The 22,355-nt window shown below is 41.3% G+C and overlaps 1 protein-coding gene across 1 annotated transcript in view; it reads right to left on the bottom strand.

The window, feature by feature from the left end:
• The window catches only part of GREB1L (GREB1 like retinoic acid receptor coactivator), a 192,644-nt gene that overhangs the window by 47,850 nt on the left and 122,439 nt on the right, over positions 1-22,355 (bottom strand). Inside the window, exons 14-21 of the mRNA XM_077492552.1 lie at positions 21,112-21,240; positions 20,044-20,178; positions 11,892-12,089; positions 10,297-10,477; positions 7,808-8,000; positions 7,357-7,490; positions 6,911-7,250; positions 5,163-5,278 (exon numbers count right to left, since the gene is read on the bottom strand). Coding sequence (XP_077348678.1) covers positions 5,163-5,278; positions 6,911-7,250; positions 7,357-7,490; positions 7,808-8,000; positions 10,297-10,477; positions 11,892-12,089; positions 20,044-20,178; positions 21,112-21,240 — 1,426 coding nt within the window. The remainder of the gene's footprint in view (positions 1-5,162; positions 5,279-6,910; positions 7,251-7,356; positions 7,491-7,807; positions 8,001-10,296; positions 10,478-11,891; positions 12,090-20,043; positions 20,179-21,111; positions 21,241-22,355) is intronic.

Below are 22,355 nucleotides of genomic sequence, written 5' to 3'. Positions count from 1 at the left end.
AAATACAAACAAAAGCATTTTAAATCGTTTTTATAGTCAGGTGATTATACCATCTTCTATTCAGCTAGCAGGTGGAACTTTAGTGTCCTTTTAACATCATTAGCATCATTAATTTTGTGCTGTGTGAAGTCCCTTGTTTAGGGAACTCCATAAAGCTGGCTACACATTGTACAATTTTCTTATTCAATTTCCTTTAGATTTACCTTTACCTATGAAGTGCAAGAGCCTGCCTAATTCCATACAAATTGAAAGTGTTTAGGTTCAACCTCATATTATATTATATTATACCATATTAGATGGTTTTAGTAAATCTAAAGGAAAATGCACAAGAAAAAAAAATTGTATAATATATGGCCAGCCTAAGCCATGAAAGTAGTGACTCATCCCTCATCAGAGGTTTCCATCAAATAAATGGGAGCTACAAAGAAAACTGATCTGCTCTACTGTCTATAGCTAAGCTATAATGTTCTGAGAGCCCTCTGTAATGCATTAAATGTTTATCTGTAAAACAAAGATAATATATAGGCAATTAAACAGAACTTTGCCTCAACTACTCTACCTTTTCCACAATATACAGTACTGGCGGCGATTTCACTAAAGAAATTTCATGTCATTAACACTATATTCTGATCCTTCTTGTGGCGAGATAAACCTCCCAGGATTAGGTTGGAACATCTGTAATGTCCAAGGCATGGGGAAGATGTAGCTCTTCCAAACCCCTGGCTATATTACCTAGCAGCTGAATTGCAGCACATCTTTAAAGACAGGGATCTTTAAAGGAATGCATCTAACCAGCTCTTGGGACCCACACTTGTGGTTATTATGTATTTTAATAAATCCAACCCCGATAGCAGGCCTGGGAGTCCCAGATACTGTTTATACCCAACAAAAAAAAACAAAAAAAACACATGTCCCACATATAAGCTCATGCATAATATATGGGATAAAGCCAAGCAGTTGCAGACAAACAGTTTTTTATTTTATATAACCCTATATGGTTAAATGTATAATAAATAGTAACTACTCTAAATTATCCAAAATGCAGTATGTTAGTAGATGGCAGACACATAGTATTACATTTTTCATAAAAGTACACTGGTTCTCTGATCTACTCTACAGTCCCAATACAATCTCCTGGACAATGTGCAATTCTGCAATCTGCAGCTTAAGCATGCGGTGTTCTAACAGAGGCCCTATACCACATGGCATTTCTTATATGCATATTTTCAATTTAAAGTATTTGTTAACCTAAAGAAAAAATTAAGAATTTGGACCCATTCCCTCAAAGCATGTTATACAGCACAGTGCTTGTGCTGTGTAATATGGCCCTCTCCATCACCTGAAATACCTGGCTGATCCTGCCAATTTCTGCTCTCCTCTATCTAAACTGACCACAGTTAATCATGGCTGCTGAGCGCTGACACCATGGTCAGTTTACATGCCATCGTTATCCACAGCTCTCTGTTCCTTCTCCCCCCCCCCCCCCCCCTCTCTGCCTGTCAGCTCCTGTATCAGGGCCTGCCCCCCTCCTGCTGCTAAAATAACATTGAATACTTTACATAATCCGCTCTGTCTCCTAAGGATATATCCCCTGTGTCGGTTTTATAAAAAAAAAAATAGATTTTGCCTCATTTCAGAGTGGAGCTCAGCGATCACGTGACCCGCCGGCTCTCTCCTCCTCCCCTGATGACCTGCCCGCTGTGCCGGCAGGTCATGTGAGCAGCGCTCATAAATGAGGTATAATCATAATTTTTTTAATAAAAGAGACACAGTGAGACAGAGCAGATTATGTAAAGTCCTTAGAGTGGATTAACTTTAATGCAGTATACCACCACAGCTAAGGGTTTCATCTCTCAATGGCACACTCTACTTTTAAACACATTGGTTAGAGAGAACTCTGACATCACAATGCACCAGCTAATGATCTGAGGAATTTGGAAGCTGTGTGTATTTTTGTGCATGCATGAAAAATCTAAAATGTTTTAAAATAAATTCCAAAGATTTTACTGCACTATCAAGCTCTCCTTTTTTAAACAAACCATTTAAACTTATACTGGAGGAACTGCTGGAAAGGAAAAAAAGGGATCGATCAGATTTATCCTACTATCCATTACGGGAGAAAGCCGCCATTCCTTCTGACCAAATCAGGAGGAATCACCATAGCTGACTACTGAAAACTGCCAGAGCCCATGGAGTGAGTGTTTCAGCCTGTCACTTTGGATGAGAGAGAGCCGCTGACTCAGCTCCAGGACCTGCTCCGGTGTACAACCACCACAGCGGATTACTGTTATTAGGTGAATTTGACCCTTATAATCTGGGGTCCTTCATATCTGGTAAGAGGCCATCTGGCTCTTTTTGACTATACGTTCATCCTCCAGAAGTTTACACAGAATTCTCCTGCTGAGTGAGATTGTCGGTATATCCTCCAGATGTCTAAGGCCCCTTTCACACGGACGGCTGTTCTGCCGCAGTTTAGCATGTTTATTTTTTTCTGTGAAATTCAAGACTCCAGGCACAGCGATCAGCTGCATTTGTACAGTGCAATTACATGCGTTTACGTGCGTTTCTGTGCAGTTGCGTTCAGCTGCAGTTATCTAATATAGTTGTTCCCATAGCAACCCTTTTTTTTTTTATTTCTTTTTTTGGTCCCTTGAATCCCTTCTCACGCTCCTATCCGCAGTTGACACAAAAGACTGCAATTACCTGCGGTTATGTGCATATAGCTGCGCTACATCGCACCTGGACGCATTCAATTCTATTTTTTCTATTCGCACCGAACCGCATGTAACGAAATCGCGGCTAAATGCTGTGTGTGAATGGGGCCATAGGAAAGCATTGTGTGCTTTTAGCTGCGGTAGAAAACTAGAAAATCCGCAGCTAAAAGCACCATTCTATCCGTCCATGTGAAAGGGGCCTAATACAGGACTTTCTTGCCGAGTGTGAGGGGCTGCATCCTAAAAACTCTTTTATTGCACTTTATTTTGTTACCATTTGTGCTTCATATAAATTCAATATAACCAAAATATTTATTTTGGGTTGTGTGTTTTGTATTCACCTTAATGTAAATATAGACTATTTATAGCTCCAGTACTATTGCACTAAAGGAATTTTTTTTCTTATCTGTGATTTTTTTTATTTGTGATTTTTCACATTATTGGTTTAATAGTTTGCACTATTTTTTTTTTGCGTTTATATCTAGTATCTTAATTATTTAATTTTGTTAGAAGATAGCAGCATTCACAAATAACTTTTTTTTTTTTTATGTTTTTCACTTATTTTATTTAGGTATTATTCACATTGGTGGTGGGGTTAGTGCAGATTAAACTATTTACACACTTTTAAAAACAGATGCTTAGAGGATTACACATGTAGGGCCCTGGTAAGCTGGGATGGTGACGTGGGCACTTTAGGGCCAGACCAGTGGGCGGAGGCATTGCAGTCTGTCCAGATGAGCTCCTTGAACACATCTCAGAGACTTCACCAATCAATAAAACTATTATGAATACACTACACCAAACTCTATACTATGGGTCTACTGCAGAACCCTACCTGCAGTAGATGCAGCAGGGACCATGGTGATTTAATACATATGTTCTGGCGTTGGCCCAAGCTGCACAGATATTGGGCAATGGTCACTAGCTCCGTTAATAGTGCCTTTAATACTGATAATAAACTAGATCCCAAACAGTGGAAATTAGGTATTCGTATACTGGTCTCACAGGTACATACCAGATCTACAGAGCATTATTTCAAGCCTGTAAACTCATTAGCACTGGAAATCAGAAAATCCTCCAGCTCCAGGAGGAGCGGATACGTATAATGTGCACAATCTTGAGATATGAGCACCTAATCTATCAACATCAAGACTGCCCCAATACATTTAAAAGAGAATGAGATATTTTCTGAACACTCCCGGTTTTGCCTTATTTTATTTGGCGTCTTACAGACTAATGTAGCAGTTACCATGATCAACCTATTTATGTTCTTAAAGCGGAGGTCAACCCAAAAAGGATAAGCTCTGCTTATCTACATCCTCCCCTGCTCTGCTGTCATATTTGGTACCTTTTGGGGGGAGCAGGTACCTGGTGTTGACAGGTACTCGCTCCCACTTGCGGCCGAGTTTGCTGCTACAAACTCAGCTGAAAGTTTGGTCCCCTCCTCCTTTCACCACCCATTCACAGAGTGCAGCGTGATTCGTGCATGCACAGTAAGGAACCGGCTGTGAAGCGGCAAGGCTTCACTGCTGGTTTTCCTCAGTGGAGATGGCGGAGGCAGCACCCGATAGCTGATTGAAAAATTGGCCCGGGTGAAGGTAAGTGTCGTAATATTAAAAGTCAGTAATTTTTAGCTGCTGACTTATTTTTTCCTGCAGGAGCCTGGAACACCTCTTTAAAACTAAAGGATGTTTATTCTCACACTTATGGTTTGGCAACATCTTATCTGCTTGAGAATAATATTTGCAATTGAAGTTGGACTAGGTACTCTAATCTTCTGCATAGTACAATGTCATACTGTTTTTTATTGACGCCTGTACATTCTGGAATTTTAAACTTTGTACTTTTCCACAAAATTCTTCAGATTCCAAAAAGTTTTGTGAACTTAAAAATAAAAAAAAACACAGAAAAATAAAACTATTTTGCCAACTAAAAGACAAAAACCCTTCCCCCCATCCCCATCTAGTTCCTGAGTAGGATAGGCATTTTAAAGTGTTTGGAGTCAGGTAAATTTAAAATATAGTAAGTAAACTGGCATTACAGTACAATATTTAAGTTGTCAGGTATAGGGCTTCTTGTCTCTATAGCAGGCACATAAAAAAACAAAACAAAAAAAACGCCACACAGTTGGATGCAGATTGAAATAGAAAGATATGTTTTTTCCACTCGTGTACATCAAGTTTTAACCATCACAGCGGTACACTAAACCTAAAATAGGAACTGCAGTCATGGACCTTCTGGCTTCGATATTTTTGAGTCAGAGATCTGGAAATAGCATGCAAATCAAAATTTAGAGTGAGGTCAAAAGTTCTTATCTGCATACAATTTAAGCCAGATAATGAGCAAAAACAGCTAGGAAAATAGCTTTTGCAAAACTAAAAATCAGAAAGTAAAACATTTCCCTTAAAACAGGAGTAGAATTAAATAAATCAATAATAATAAAAGCACCTAGGAAAGGTTTCTCCAAGGGGGTCCTTGCCGGTAAGAACTACAATACACGGTAGGCCTTCAAGGTCTTTGAATGTTCTAGGAACCCAGTCCTCTTGTTCACATCCACTCCATATCTTCAAACAAAACACAAGGAAATATTTTATTTAAACTGCAACAAAGAGAAACATTTCAAAACCCATCCAATGGGAGGCATTTCAGAGCAATAAAAATCATTGCTTTCTTTTCTATGAAGTATTAAATGTTAAATATGCAGAAAGTTTTTAAAAAGATCATAATGTTTTATAAATTAATTTCAGACTTCTAAATAAATAATATAATATAATATATATATATATAGTATTTAAACAGGTCTCTTAGCTCTCTTTTTTTGGTTCAAGTTGTATTCTCTTGTCTGATAATAGCACAAGAGTCAACGGGAGAAAATGTTTCAGGCATTAATACCTGGACTTTTTCTCCATTTTCATTTTAAATCTTGACTCACAAAGTTTTTCGAGTATGTTGAGGCATTAAGATTGTGCTTCTATATCTTCAAGCAAGATAAAAGCTAGTATTACACATGCATCAATGGACTTAAGGGCATCTGTCACCAGAAACCACAAGTTATTAGACTGGTTTTGGCAATAACACGCATACCTCATATTGGCACTACATACTTACATCCCTCTAATCATCCACCTTAAATAGCGATGGGCTAACAAGAAGGTATGGGAGAGGACAGGGGCATCCTCAACACAGCTATATATGCTGGAATTGCAAATTTAGAGTTGCTTAACTCAATTTAGTGACACGTTCCAGGGAATTAACTAAACTTCCTGTAACATTAACAGAGCAGATAGACCTGTTTTAGGTCCATCTGGGCCACTTAACCCAGTTTCCATTTCGGAGTGAACTATAAACTGGTGCTGGGTCTGCACCTGATCAAAAGGAGGAGTATGGCATCTCTCTATTCCCCATAGAGAAAGCAGACCACTCACGTCACTCTCTCTGCCCATGCAGTGATTAAACAGCATGAGCAGATATTGTAGATGGTTGACAACCTCCGTTTCCAGCTGCTCTGAGGAGAGTGGGGACAGCTGTGAGATTGGAGCATGTAGCTCCATCTCAGTTTGGTGTGTCACAGCCAGAGAACACATTTTTCCTAACAAAAGGGGCTTGTGCTACTTTGCCAATTAGGACAAGCATCTGCTCCATGTTCTAAATATAGTTTTAAGGGTAGGTGAAAAGATTGCTCGATATCCAATAAGAAGCAGATTAAAGATGAATGTATAGTCGTTTTAGTGAAAGAAGCAACAAACGACCAAGCCAACGTGTTTCGGGGGAACAGAGGACTCTTTCTTCAGGGCTGTTGCTGTGTGCCAATGGTGAGTGGGGATATATCCCAAACCAGTGTGTCTATGACACCATAATCAAATTGGTTGTTTTTTTCTTGTAGAGGCAGCATGTTTTAAATATAGAAGAGTTGTGCAAGCTTGTGTTTGCACAACTCTTGTTAATCTCCCCCCCCCCTCCATTAAACTATTTTTATGTAAAGTAAATGTATTATATTGTAATCATAAACATTTATTCCAGAATTTTTCTTTTCAGACCCATGCAAAACCTCCTCTTGATATCACCCTCATGACATCTGTCTGAGAAGTGAGGAGATACTAGTTGGGAAAAACAGAGCTTTGGGTAAAAAGTTCATCACCATAGTAGAAAAATCTGTACTCAATATGTTTTGAATATGGTCTGAGATTTTCTCTTACCTTTAATCTAGTGACAAAGTGCTTGGCAACAGACAATTCAGAAGCAGGATTACCAAGGAGCACTTCAAAACGATACTGCAACCCTAGTTTGTCTCTAACTTCCTGCAGTCGCTCCTTTGCCAACATTGCCAGCTGTACTGAAGGCACCCGGATTATGAGCATGTGTCCCTGGCCACTTTTGTCTTTTGCCGGGAAGCTAAGCAGGTCATCCACAATGCTAAGTGTCTCTGGTGTGGTGTGGTCTCTGAGTGAGGACATGGTGGTTAAAGCAATAAGAGCTTCAGAATACTGCTGAATAAGAAGGTAGCATCGAATTACCATGCTGTGAAGCCTTGGGTACCTACAAGGAAAGGGGATGGTTATTTGACAGAACAAGGTGTCAGATTGCAGTAACTGAATGTATGTCATTCAAAGGGGGAATGAATCTTGGAAAAAATAAACGTCACCTTTCCAGAAGTGTGTTGACCATTTTTTCAAATGTTTCATCACATCTCAATAAAGGACTTGTAATACCCCACTGTAGAGATTTGCTGTACTCATTAATGCCAAAGTAAACCATTTCCTCTCCAGTTACACCCTCCTAAGACACAAAAAGCATGAAAAACACATAATTCATTAAAAGCTTAAAGGTTAAAAGTATAAATAATGTAAAAAAACAACAACACTCTTTCCCACTAGTGCCTTCATTGTCACCTTACTCATGTAACTAAAGTCATAAATATTATAAAATTGACTTTTTCAGATTTGAATTAGTAACTATAACAATGTTTGTAGAGCCACATGTTTGAGTTGAACTCCATAAATGCAAGATAGTGTAAGTTATTTGGAAAAATATTATAATTTTATGAAAAAAAAATTAAATAAAATGAAAAGGATATAGGATACACAATTCCTTACCACCATGTCAGACTGAATCCAATGCACCTCATTGTTAGGGCTGATCTTGGACTGCTGTGTCTGTAAAGCATATGGAAATGCACTGACTTGCAGCACTATGAGATTTAGGGCTTCCTGCAATTCATGACAATTGACAATCCGGTCAGAAAGGCCCTGAGAAGAATCTCCATGAGACAAATTTCCTGACATAGCACTAGAAAGGAAAATATGATGTTAGAATACACATTTTGCAGATATAATGGGGCAGAAAATGACTTCTATGATAAATACTTGTAACTTTAAAAATGGGATAGTGTCCTTTTATGATCCTACGTGTAGGGGATTTATGTATGCATAGATGATACTGTTTCTCATCTTCATGTTTTTTCGTGTTACCATACTGCAATCGGATCATGATGTGATCCTCACCTCCCAGGGTGCCATTCCCTATTTCCTTCTCCTCCCCTCTACCCGCCTTCCCTCCCCCCTCTTCTTTAACTTTTCTTTCTTTTTCTTCTCTTTTTCCCCTTTTTCTCAACTTCCTTTTTCACTTTCCTCTCTCTTGAAAGATTATGTATTGCTTTTGAAAGATACTGTCTTACTTCGACTGCTGTATATTGTTTGCATTTGTCTTTTTGCTCAATAAAAATATATTAAAAAAAAAAAAAAAAAATGGGACTTGGGACTTCAACGCACCCACCAGAAGACCAAAGTGGACCCAGCAACTTATGTGACAAGAATGAAAACGTATATTAGCCAGGTGGCTTTAAAACCCTAACACTTCAAAAATAACTTAAGCAATTTCATAGGGCACTTTCACACGGACATGTCCATGTACAGAGCCTGCTCTGCTCAGTGGGGGATCGCGCTATCCCCGCTGAGCAGGAAGATGACAGGTCCATCTCTGCACACTGTGCAGGGATGGACCTGTAAGAGCGACACTCTCCCCTATGGGGGATCGGATGAGGACAGACCGTAGACTCCGTCGTCACCCGATCTGATGACGGATGGAAAAGTAGACTTTTCCTCCGTCACACTTTTTCGGATAAGAGTGGGTTTGACGTCAGCGGACATGTCACCGCTGACATCTGACGCTCCATATAGGTCTATGGATTGTTCAGGTCTACCTAATAAACTGACATGCGGACCTGAACAGCTCGTCCCTGTGAAAGGGGGCCTTAAAATGTTCTCATTTCAATTAGCACCTGCGATTTTTCAAGATGAATGAATTTGACAATTTCTTCCAATATGGCAATCTTGGGTATTCCTGTACATAGAATATGTAAAAAAAATTCTAGCAGCAATCCAATTTCCTGCTGAATGATTGGCTCACTGCTTTTGCCTCGCTGGTTTTCCCAGACATCAGCACAGAGTATGGAGTCCAATTACAGGAGCCCCATGCAATCTTTTTTGTTCTTTTTACAACAGAGACTGATAAAGGTGGTATATGAAGGTAGGCCATCTCAATAAGCTATCAGGGCGAGAAAGGACAATGTAAAATCTAAATATGCAAACCTAGCTCATCAATTAAAAACCAGTTGGGTGGCAGATGTGGGGGAGCTTGAGGATGAAGACTGGGATGATGTGTTGGCATCCTGTTAGCTAGTCTCCCAAAAACTTTGGCCACGTCACACAGTTTTTTTTTTTTTTTTTTAAAGAACCTACCCCAACTCCAATTTGTACATCTAGGCACCGGCCCCATTATAATCCTTCATGCCCCAGATTTGACAAGACCAGCTGCACTTTTTACCTTTTGATATGGTCATGCCCTGTCATTCAAAGCTATTGGCCGCAGCTGGTTCAGTTCCTACATGAGTGAATGGGCTCTCCTCCCCAATCCTGTCATTGACAAGCAACTCCATATTTCCCTGCAAGAAACACCTTTTGTGGCTATAATATTAATGGCTATGGTATGGCTCAGGGCTTCATCCCAGACAGCCCAGAATTGGATGTCTGCTGTCAAGTTGTCACTGCCATACAAGTTATCTACATTCGTAGAGGGTGCCCAGCTAAATATCATAAGATCTGGGACAGAAGGCTAGACTCCTACATGCATAGATGACTTTTCTGTGGTTACGTTTGTGTCTACTTCAGGTGTACATTACCTTCTGCATTTATCCAATTTACACTACCATGAGTCACAAGCTATCAACTGGTATCATTGCTGTCTGTATGCTATTGTAATACCAAACTGTATGGTTCTAAGTACTACATATATTTTGTTGTTAGTTTTCATTAGTTTGCCTTGTATTCAAACAGTTCTGATTTTTTACACATATTTTATGTTTCTATATGGGTATCATCCACCCTCCTTTTGGTTGTCCTTTGTAATGGCATTTATTGCACCTTTTCTCATGTTTCTTTCCAATAAAAAGTTTGGGGAAAAAATAACAAAAAAAACACACACAATTATGTACAGCAAAAGACTGTATAAAAGCTTGCTGTACCATAAGATCCCACCAACAACCCAGGGCAGATGTTTTCATATGCTTGTCATTTAGTGCACTTACCTGGTTAAATCTACATGGCTATCATCATGGATAAGAACGTAGAGTGTATATGGATTTTGTTTCACTTTTTTTATAAACGCATCGAATTTGGTTTGAAAATCTCCATCTAGTCGAAGCACATACTTTTCTGCTCGCTGAGGTGCAAATGCCAATTCCTCAAGACCCAAATCGGTCAACACACCTACCAAAAATAAAATCACAGTCTGTCTAAGGTCTGAAGACATAATATCAATAAATATAGCATTTGTTTACAGCCATTTATGGCATTCACACGTAAAAGGAATATTATCATGGTTCATCAATATTTAAAAAAAAATAAAAAATTCTCAATTTTAAGGAATTACCGCAGTTAACACTGGGTTTACTAACCTTTCACCCATCCACCAACAGATTCCAGAAATATCTGGTACTATCAAACAAGGGGGGAAAAAAATACACTGTCTACACAATGCACTGCTTGGTGCCCGAGTTGCTAAACAACAGGTTCCAGATTTCATGAAGGTGTGAAGGAAGCGTGCATAGCCAGTGTGTCAGCTTAGGACACAGAATTTTGTAGTATTCAGGGTGATGGGGTAATGTCAAGTAAATCTTAAGGATCCCTTACACTACAAGTACAATGAACCTGTTAATTTGCCCAGTATGCATCCATTTTCTTGGTGTCTTTATACAGGCAGAAAATTCAGTTTTTCCACCACTCTCCCTTCTTTTCTTCTTATGTTTCCTCTTCTCCCCCATTACTTTATGTTATCTAAAACTTAGGCAGTTTTTTTCCCCCACTGACTGGATCTACACCATCCCTGCTCTATGGATAGGGAGTCATTATCAACTCTCCACTGGTTGCCACTTCATAGTCTACTAGGTCTACACAGACTGGGACTCTTCTATTCCCTCTTTGTATAGCGATTTTACTCACCTGATGCTTACTATTGTATTTTGCCCAATGGTCTATGTATTATCATCATTGTTGTCTGTTACCAAAACTGCCCTTTTGTTAAATAAAGAATTTGGGGGAAGAAGAAAATAATGTCATACTGAAATTATCGATTTTATTACTTTTGGGCAGCCCATTTTTTTTTCTGTAGTTTTAGCTCCTGTGTGTCACCCAGGGGTTATAAACTGGGTTGTGGTTTTTTTTTTATACACTTTCAGTGCCCTTAATTATTCTTAGTTGTTACACAGACCCTGACTGTTGAGCTTCCATTCACCCAAAACCCTTGCCTTCTCCTTGAGAAAACAGGGTGACGGGGGTGCAAAGGGAAGGCAAGTATGACAGCTATGTGGACTACCAGTAAAGTGAACCTGTTGCTTTGGCCTGCATGGGTAAACCACTGGTTCACATTAACAGAAGCTTACCCAACACAAAACAAATGCCCACAGCAACAGACTTATCTGATGCTGAAACATCAGTGCTAAAAGCTACCATTCCCATGCTGAGCTCTAATGGCAACTAGATCTTAACAGTGAAAAATGATGACTTGCAGGTGGGTAAAGCTCAAACATTTCAGGGCTGCCACAGAAAAGGAGGATCAAACTTTTTTTTTAGTGCCATTGTAACATTTCACCTATTTGTTAGTAGAAAGTAATCTTTATCTTACCAGACAGTCTAATCCTTTGAATAGTCTGCTGTACCAGTATTTCTGAGCGAGGAACAACAATGAGAAAATCCACTTTGCTGAACCGTCCTAGATCCAGACTTTGACTGCCGCTGTCTGCAATTGCACACACCTGGGAGAGGAGCTTCCGAGCAACCATCAGTTGAGACTGGTATATTTGAAAGTTATCGGTGTTACAACCTAGAACCCAGAAAAAAAAACCGAATTGTTCAAAGAGATTTAAAGAAAGGCTAAGTCACAGATGTATATCCTTTTATTTGGCTTTGTTGTACAGTCTTCAGGTAGGGAAGAACAGTCAATGTAGCCTTCCAAGTCCTCTTGTTTAAGTACATATAAACCTCATTTAATCTTTAACGGGTCAATAGAATTCCAAAAGTAATTTGTAATCTTTCAAAGAACAAAAATAAATGGTTATTTTGCCATGAAGGTCCTTACTCAGGCATTTGATGTCACAGGGTGAAAAAGCTCTGCCCCCCCTTTCCAATGTCTCTCCTATGTTGTCACCCTGTCACATTTAACCTCTGGTTAAAAGTATAAGGACCAGTTCACGCAATTGAAACGCAGTCCGGATGCGTTCCAGATGCTTTTCTGTATGTGTGTTTTTGATGCATTCCAGTGCATCCCCCCCGCCTTTTTTCTTAACCTTAAGGACGTGCATTTTTGATGCTTTTTACAGCATCCCAGTACAGTCCAGTGCAGAAAACAAATGCAGTACGTTCTACTTTTTTTCCTGGAACGTACTGGTGTGAAGAATGCCATCATAAATCATATAATCTACTTTCCATGCATTTTTAGTGAGGAGAAGGAAAAACACACTGGACTGCATGTGGTGTGAACTGGCCCTAAGCATCAGTGGCAACACTCGCTGAGCAATTTTGATCGAATGTAGTCATGAACAGGAAATAGTAAAACAGTAAAAACCATACCTAAAAAGGATAAAATGGCATATTGCTTCTAATAATACGTGGAGATTTAGACAAATAAATTTCATCCAGTTAGGGTTAATATCTACTAGCACATGCAACTTTTTCTGTGACTGCTAGTTTTGTAGTATGCCTTATCTCTTAATTGTCATCCAGACATTGGGATGGATTGGGGGCTTCTGTTTATGTCAGGTCCTATGACAATAGATACTTGCCCTTCTGTTCTTTTCACTCATGACATGGCGGAATAATTGTGGCAGATACACATTTTTACAGGAAGACAGACAATTGCCTGCAGATGTGATTGACCATTGCAGAAAAAAATTAGGAATAAAAAATTCAAGTTAGACTTATCGGTAACTTGTTTTCCAATAGACTTTCAGGACAGCCACCCGAGAGAGATCATGGCTCCACCTCCCAAACACCTCCTCCATCAGAGCTTTTTAAGGGAAACCTCCACGTAGCCTCCTCCGTTGTTTGTAGAGACTCTCCAACCCCTTCTGCAACTCATAAGTGACAGTTATATCATAGTATTACAGCAATTAATGCGGGTTACTGCTGTCCTGAAAGTCTATTGGAAAACAAGTTACCGGTAAGTGTAACTTGAATTTTACAAAATGACTTTCAGGACTGCCACCTGAGAGGATTACCGAGACCTACTCCATTCAGGGCGGGACAACAGCCTGTAAGACTTTCCTTCCAAAAGCCTGATCCCCAGCCGTCATGAGATCTAATCTATAATGACGGACAAATGCCATCAGACTTGACCAGGTAGCTGCCTTGCATATCTGTTCGGGGGTGGCGCCAGCTTTCTCTGCCCAACTCACCACTGTAGCCCCTTGTGGAATGAGCCTGGACACTCACTGGTCTCCTCTGGCCAGCACAGGAATAGGCTTCTGCAATTGCCATCCTTAGCCATCTGGCTATGGTCCCTTTGGAAGCTTGCTTTCCCTTTTTACTACCGGAAAATAAAATAAATAGTGAATCCGCACATCTACAGTCTTTAGTGGCTTCCAAGTAACTTAGAACTGCGCTCAACATCCAAGGTATGGAATTATTCTTTCTTACCAGAAGAATTAGAGCAGAATGTAGGGAGAATTAGCTCCTGAGATCGATTTTTTGAATTGACGACCCTTTAGGCAAGAAATTAGTATCTGTTTTAGGGACTATCCTGTCCGGAAAAACGAAAAAAGAAAGGCTCCCTGATTGACAAAGCCAGCAACTCACTGACACTGCGACTTGAAGTAACCTTCACTAAAAACACAGTTTTCAATGTAATCCATCTCAGGGAGGCTGAAACAATAGGTTCGAATGGATCCCTGGTCAGGGGCTGCAGAACAGTAGACAAGTCCCAGCCTGGGCAGCTTTTAGACACAACAGGCCTAGAACGAGAAAGAGCTCTAAAGAACCGAACTACTAGGGGGTCTGATGCTATAGGTTTCTCCAAGAAAACCCCTAGAGCAGCCACTTGCACCTTGAGGGTGCCGATTGGCAACTTATTATCTGCCCCTTCTTGCAGGAATTCCAAAATTGAAGTAATTTGCCTCGTTGATCTAGCCAAAGTCTTGCTCCAAGAGTCGAACACCTTCCAATATTTGAAATATATTGCCCTTGTAACTTTCTTCCTACTGGACATCAGGGTAGCCACCAACCTGTCTGAGAACCCTTTTCTTTTCAAGAGCTGCTCCTCAGAAACCAAGCCGTGAGCCTCAGCTTCACTAGATCTTGATGGACGAGAGGGCCCTGCCGGAGGAGATCCTGCCTTAGAGGAATATGCCAGAATGGTTTTCGCTGCATCTGTAATAGGGCCGAGAACCAAGGTCTTTTGGGCCAAAAGGGAGTGATCAGAATTACCCTTGCCTCCTCTCTTCTGATCTTGCTTATAACCCGCGGAATCAACTGAAACGGGGGAAAGGCGTAGTCTAGGTGAAAATTCCAACTGTGTGCCAAGGCATCTATTCCCAACGACTTCTCGTGCCTGTTCAAGGAGAAGAAGAGGGGGACCTGGGCATTTTTTCTGAGTGGCAAAGAGATCTACATCTGGCTGACCCCATCTTTCCCCAATCAACCTGAAGACCTCTGGATTCAACTGTCATTATGCCTCCAAGACCTGTTTCCTGCTGAGGAAGTCTGCTTTTACTTTTAGAGACCCCTTTAGGTGGATCGCTGACAAGGAAAGAGTAAACTGCTCTGCCCACACCAGGATACCTTTTGCTAGATCCTGAAGTGCCCCGCTTCCGGTTCCTCCCTGTCTGTTCAAGTATGCCACAACAGTGGCATTGTCTGATAGGACTTGGATGTGTTGCTTCTAAATAACACCTGAGAAGGCCAACATCGCCCTCTCCACTGCTTTCAGTTCCCTCCAATTTGAGGACCTCCCTGCCTCTTCCACGGACCATGAGCCCTGAACCCACTGGCTGTCCATGTGAGCCCCCCAACCCCAGGAGCTGGCGTCGATTGTCAGCCGCACCTGGACCAGGAAGGACCACAAAAGGCCTTCTGAAAGCACCTCTCGGTTTCTCCACCACCACAGACCTCTCTTTACCGAGGTGGGGATCCTCACCAGAACATCCAGCAAACTCTGCTGACGATCCCAAACCTTCAACAAGAAAGCCTGAAGAGGCCTGAAGTGATGCCTTGTCCACTGGACCGCTGGGATGGAAGAAGTCAAAGTTCCCAATGCCGACATCACCTTCCTGATGGACAGGGGCTGATTGGATTGCAGTTGGGATATTAATTGTATCAGCTTCTCCTCCTCTTCCGGCAGGAAAATCTTTTGGTCCAGAGAGCTGATACGAAACCCCAGGAAAGTCACTTCCTGAGCGGGCACCAAATTAGATTTTTGCAGATTTATAATCCACCCTAACTCTTAGGTGGATGCAGGCTCTGTCCAGATCTTTCCGCAAACCCTCCTTGGTCTGGGCGAAAAATAACAGATCGTCTAGATAGGGAATTACCAAGATTCCTCCAGGCAGAGGGGAGCTAAAACTTCGGCCATAATCTTGGTGAACACTCTCGGGGGTGACGACAGGCCAAACGGGAGGCTTCTGAACTGGAGGTGAACAACCTTGCTCCCTTCCTTTAGTGCCAACCTCAAATATCTCTGAGACCCGACCCAAATCGGGACATGGATATGCATCCTGCAAATCTATGGATGCCATATAGCACCCCTGATTCAGGAGGTTCCTTACGGAGAAGATAGAGTCCATCCGAAACCTCTCGTACTGCAAAGACTTGTTCAGCCCTTTGAGGTTCAAGATGAGTCGGAACCTTCCTGAAGGCTTTCGGACCAGGAACACATGGGAATAAAATCCCTGACCCAGTTCCCCTGTTGGGACTGGCACAATGACCCCCTGAAACATCAGATCCCAAATAAGGGACTTCATAGCGAAGGCCTTGACTGGATCCCTGGGGATGTTTGTGAACAGGAGCCTTTGAGGAGGGACCTCCGTAAACTCTCTCTCGCAACCATGGGAAATCATCCTCAAAATGAACTGATTCTGGAGTGATGGCCCCCCACTGAGGGAGAGATTCTTTGAGCCTCCCTCCCACCCTGATGGGTGAGTCATTGTGGCTGGTGGCGGACCCAGGAGGATTGAGAACTCCCCCTTTACCCTTGGGGTTTTGTACCGCCCAAGGCTTCCTCCTGTTTTGCATCCTATCATCAGCTTGTCCCTTGGGGCTCCGGAAAAAAACATCTCCGTGTCTGCGCTGGCTTTTTCTTCACTGGAAGATTTTTTCCTATCCGCCGTTCGGTCCAGAATAGATTCTAATTCTGAGCTGAACAACAAATCCCCCGCAAAAGGAATTCTGCATAGCCTATTTTTTGAGGACGCATCCCCTGGCCAGGTTTTCAGCCACAAGGCCCTTCTAACAGAGTTAGTCAGGGCGGCTGACCTGGCTGTCATGCGGACAGACTCAGCCGAAGCATCTGCAATGTACGCAATTGCTGCTGAGAGAGTAGAAAAGGAATCCAAAATCTCCTGCTTAGGGGAATCCACCAAAATATGAGATTTCAATTGGTTAACCCAATGATCTAGATTTCTTGCCACACAGGTTGTTGCCATGGCTGGTTTTAAATTCATCATTACCGACTGCCAAGATCTTTTTAGAAGGAGATCCATCTTTTTATCCATGGGTTCTTTTAACGTGCCCATGTCTTCAAAGGCTAAGTCTGTCGACTTTGAGACCTGAGAGAAGGCAGAGTCTAACTTTGGGACCTTGTTCCAAACCAGGTCCGGGTTGTCTTCAAAAGGAAACCTTCTGTGTGCTCTGGAGAAAAAAAAGGCATCTTCTCGGGCTCCAACCACTCTCTCTTGATCATCTCAGACACCAGGGAATACACTGGGAAGGTACGAGATCTGGAATCCCCTAGCCCTGCATACAAATGCGATCATGTAGGGAGAGCTCTCTTTCTTCTCTTCCTCAATACCTAGTGTCAATAAGTGGCATATATCACTTTAAAGAGACCTCCCACTTCTTCCAAGGAGAATTTGTACTTGGAAGCTGCTTCTGAATCTTCCTCTTTTTCTGAGTCAGACTCTTCTAAGGCCAGCGAGAACGAATTCTGCGAGGTGTCCTGAGACAACCCTCCCCCAGTCAGCAACTGAGAACACCCTTGAGGTTCCAAGGAAGACTGCTGGGTGCTAGGCTCCCCCGACGTTCCAGGCTCATCCGATAGATTAGACCTGAATGCCTGAAAAGTAGCCTTAAGCTCATCCTCAATGGTTAAAATTAAGTCACCACACAAGGACGGGGATTCCCCCCTAGTCCAGGCCTGCGATACAAGATGCACAAAGCGTTTTGGTCCAGGTTTCACTGGAAAGTGAAAGTTTTTCTTTGCAGACAGGACATCTCCTCTTAACTGGTTGGGCAGCACTTTTTGCCTAAACAAACAGAAAGAGACAAGGAAAAAAAGCCACGCTATTTATTCCTGCAAACAAAATGCAGCTATCACCCAGGTGCAACTAAATAAAAAACACACCATTTCCCAGTGCCCTAGCAAGCTGACACCCCTTAATCCTCCACCACTGAAAACACTCAGCAAGGGAGGGAGGGAAATAAGGTGATCACTCCCCCCCCCCCCCCCCACAGGAGCATAGGATCCAGACTAATCAGAGTACTGCTCTTATCTTGACCTTGCTGGCGCCTTGGCTTGCCCCCTTGTCTGTATCGCTCTTCATCGCTGGCTAACAGACACATGGAATACACCGCCGCTGGTCCCGGATTCAAAATCGCTGCTGCACCAACCGGAACTGGAAATAAGGCGCCAGCTGGTCCTCATCTCTCCCCCTGCATTCCAGCGCCAGGAAATGATGTGGCGCGCCGCCGGAAGTCCTGCCCCTTTCCCGAAGGACGTGGCCGAAGACTATCCTGGCCACCCGGAAGATGGCGACCGCTGCGGCCGCCACTCTGATGGAAAAACACAGGGGCAAAGGACCTCCAGCATACTGGCTCTTCCCGAGCACTGAAGGGGGAGGGAGAGCCCATGGGACCATCCCCACCGGGAAGCAGATGGGATGACCAGCCCCTAAAAAGAAAAACAAGCCAGGTGAGAACCTACTCTCAGGACCACCCGAGAGATCGTGGCTCCCACCGGCAGTGTTCCTCCTAGTTGGAGGAGACACAAAAAACTGAGGAGGCTGCGTGGAAGCTTCCCTTAAAAAGCTCTGATGGAGGAGGTGTTTCCTTTGGGAGGTGGAGCCATGATCCCTCTCGGGTGGCTGTCCTGTAAGTCGTTTTAGAAAGTTATATTTATCTTGTTCACTGGGTAGCTGAAAAAACTGGGCACTGCTCATCTAGAACAGGCTTTGGTTACTATAGTTATCTAACCATTTGACAGCATGATTTATTCTGGCACAGTTTAATCATTATTTTGATAGGTGTGCTAGGAAATCCACAATGAATCATGACCCTCAATAAAATGTTATCAGCTGATTGCAATATCCACAAATTCCCAGGTTAAAAGGTTGATAGCACTTTTTGAATTAACTGTGTCAGTAAGTGTAATAAATAACCAAGCCAGAGGAAACAACAGGCATAAAACTGATTAAATTGCAGAAACTGAATAACATTTCATGGCTTTAACAAGTGGCAAGTTACAAGTCAAGATAAATTTACTATGAGCCTGTTGCTTTAGTAACTCACACTGCTAGTGGCCAGAAATGTTGATGCAACTATGCACACTATGCTCTGGCATTGGCCAATATTTGCTTGTAGACATCAACAGTTCTGGGCCTGAACCATTTGTTATGCCATATTTCTCAGCTTATTGGAACATCTTACAGTTCAATGATCATTCCCATGCTCTCCTTTGAAAAGCCAATTATCTCTTAAACACATGCTGCAATTATATGCCAGCCAAATAGGCATACAAGGTTGTGGTGGTCCCAGTTGTCTTGCTGTACAACCCCAAATGCCCCAAAAAATTGGGACACTGTATAAAATCTACATAAAAACAGAATGCAATGATTTGTAAATCTCATAAACCCATATTTTATTCATAATAGAAAACATATCAATTGGTTGGCCTCATGCACACTGGATGTTTTTGGACGTTTTCACAGCTGCTGTTTTTGGCTTCCTTTTTTTTCCTGCAGTGAAACTCCACAACATGTTATCCTATGTGTCCCTGCACACATAGGCCGCTGTAAGTTTTTGGCAGGGGTGTTTTCCCAGCTGGAAAAAAAACTCAGAACTAGCGGGTATTGAGGGTTTTTCAGCTGTAATAATGCTATAACTCTGAAAACGGCTTAAAAAAAAACATACAAAAAAAAAAAATGCAGAAATGTGGCATTTATCAGCGTTTTGAGCCATAAGTTTTTATGGGAGTATAGTTTTGCAAAAAAATAAAATGGAAAGCTAAAAAACGCCACTACAAAAAGGACCACACTGAAGCTACAGATTTCTACAGCTAACGTTACTGGCTTTTTTAGAATGTCCAGTGTGGATGAGGCCTAACTCAACTCAAGCTTGTTTTTCTGACTTTAAAATACGTACTTTAGTTAAGTAGGTTGTTCTATATTTTGTCACCTTAGCCAACAAATTGAAGCTAGACTGATCATTGTATACCAGTTCAATGAGCATATATAACTGATTGCAAACAACAGAAGAAAAACATTAAATGACTACAAGAAAATAAACAGAGCAGCCAGTAAGATCAGCAGTAAATAAAGGTAGCAGTCCGATGGAGGCAATTTAGTAATATCTACCTCCGCCTTGTGCAGGAATCATGCAGGCTGCTTCCTGGGTAGAGACGCATTCTTTCACATCGCCATGAAAAGGAATGATTACATTATGTCCCCTCTTCCTCTGAATTTTTTCCAGCAATCTATCCAAATCATCACCTAGAAAATAAACAGGGAACAATATGTAAAAGCTAAATTATTAAAACACAAACCATATATAACAGTGTAAGTTACTATTAGGTACCAGTTGTACCAGGACTGTCCCCCCTCTAATGAACTAATACATTTTATGATTTTTCTTTACAGCTAAACAGCAATTTGAACATCTGATGTGAGCCTGTTTATTTGGCATCAACTTAAAATCGAGAAAAAAAATGAATACATATTTTGTAAAAAAAAAAAAAAAAAATCAGGACAAACAAGGCTCTCTTTTGGTGATAACATTGAAAAAAGTAATAAAAAAAAAAAAAAAAAATTTAACTAAACAAAAGATAGCAATTATTTTTGTTGTGACATTTCAAAAATAAAAAGGTGTTACTGTAATTAAATAAAAAAAATCTTATTTCATAACTTCTTGTTTTTTATTAACACTAAAATATGCTTCTGGACAAAGAATTGCAAATGAAATAAATTTTTTCCTTTAATAAAATGTCGTCCTGTTTTACCCAGCAGGATTAACTGTCAGCTTACCCCCATCAACTCCTCCTCGTTGCAATAGCTGTTATTTCCGTGATTTATATGCAACCATTATTTAAACTTTGTTTTGTTTGTTCATTTTTTTAGGTGTCACATTACAAATAAAGAGCAAAATATCAACAAAGTAATAATTCAATAACTGCTGTATGACATAGTAACTCCTGGCTGTCGTTTTGACAGCCAGGAAATGCCAGAAATAGTTTTTAAGGGAGGAGCAGAAGGGGAGAACAGCTATGTATCCCCTGTGTAGTTTTTTTTTGGGTGGGTGTGTAGCATGTCCACAACTGGTTAAAGAAGCCCTGATAAATTTACCTTATAAAATACAGATAGAATTGTCAGAACCAAGTAAATCCTTACGTTAATGAAAATTGAGGCGACATACTTATTACCGCTTACCTGTGGATGTGTTCTTAAAATGGGAGGCCAAGAAGCTAACTTTCCCTGTGATAAGCTCATAACTGATCTCTTTCAAAAACTCACTGGTTGTCAGCATGCTCTCTGCCAGTACCCGGGATTGATATTTACCTTTAAAAAAAAAAAAAAAAAAAAGTCAAGGATCAGAATCAATTGCACTACCAACTCACTAAAACACAGTATATTGTGAGCTGCCTTGGTTAACTCTGAATGGTCTTCCAAAGTAAACAGAAAGGAACACCTAACTGGTACAGTTCTTTCTAGCATAAGTCATGGTGCCATGACATTTAAATACAAATGGAGGTCATTTGCTAAGCAAAAGTCTGTCGATATCTAGTCTTGCGTCTGTGAGCTCTGTTATTGCTGTTGTACAAGTTGACCCAGTCTGATGACATTACCATGACAACAGAAATGTTTTCTAATGGATATAAAATCAATACGATTTAAGAAATCTGAAAGCAGTAATAACAGATCAATCTATGACACAATTTTGATCCAGTGTTTGGTATGCTTTGAGAATGACCCTGTAATGACTTGGGTGTGACAAACTCAATGGATTCCTAAATTGTTCTAACTCAATGCTTGCTTCTGCAGTTTTATTAATTTAAGCAGCACAATAATTTAAACAATACATGCACATTTAAAACTAGATCATATCTGTATCCAGACAAGTCAAGTTCATTTCAAAATAATGCCTTAAACCTTCCCACCCCCCCCCCCCCCCCCCCCCCACACACACACACACACACACACACTTTATCTTGTGGTACTGGTCTGGAATCATAAAGAGGACTACCAAACAATTCCCTTATTTCCTGAAAAATCTGTAGACACCAGACCATGTAGAGCAGCATCAAAAACACCATCCCTGGATTTACGGCAAATACTCTGTATATCAGCCCTCAAAATTTGTACTCGCCTGCTCGCATTTGGCGAGTACATATAAAGCGATTGCGAGTAGCAGCAGCCAAGATCCTTCAGGGGGAGGAGAAGAAGTGTCCAATCAAGTGGAACTACTGGCTTTCCACTGTTGCCTCCCAAGCCCTGACCGTCAAAATGATTGGTTGATAGCGTTCTAACAACCAATAAGGTGCTTGGAGAACCCGGCATTCAGGAGGAGGAAAATGCAACTTCCTCCTTCCCCCTCAAGTGCTCTACTTCCCAGTGTCCTATTATATAAGGTCCCCCATCGGATAGTGTCCGCTGTGTACTGCGCATGCGCAGTA

The sequence above is a fragment of the Lithobates pipiens genome, unplaced genomic scaffold (genome assembly GCF_037356315.1).
Source record: "Lithobates pipiens isolate NorthernLeopardFrog02 unplaced genomic scaffold, aLitPip1_a1.2 Scaffold_19, whole genome shotgun sequence".
In the NCBI taxonomy this organism is placed as follows: domain Eukaryota; kingdom Metazoa; phylum Chordata; class Amphibia; order Anura; family Ranidae; genus Lithobates; species Lithobates pipiens.
Note: the sequence above shows the minus strand (reverse complement) of the source record. Positions and strands in the feature narration are given on the sequence as shown.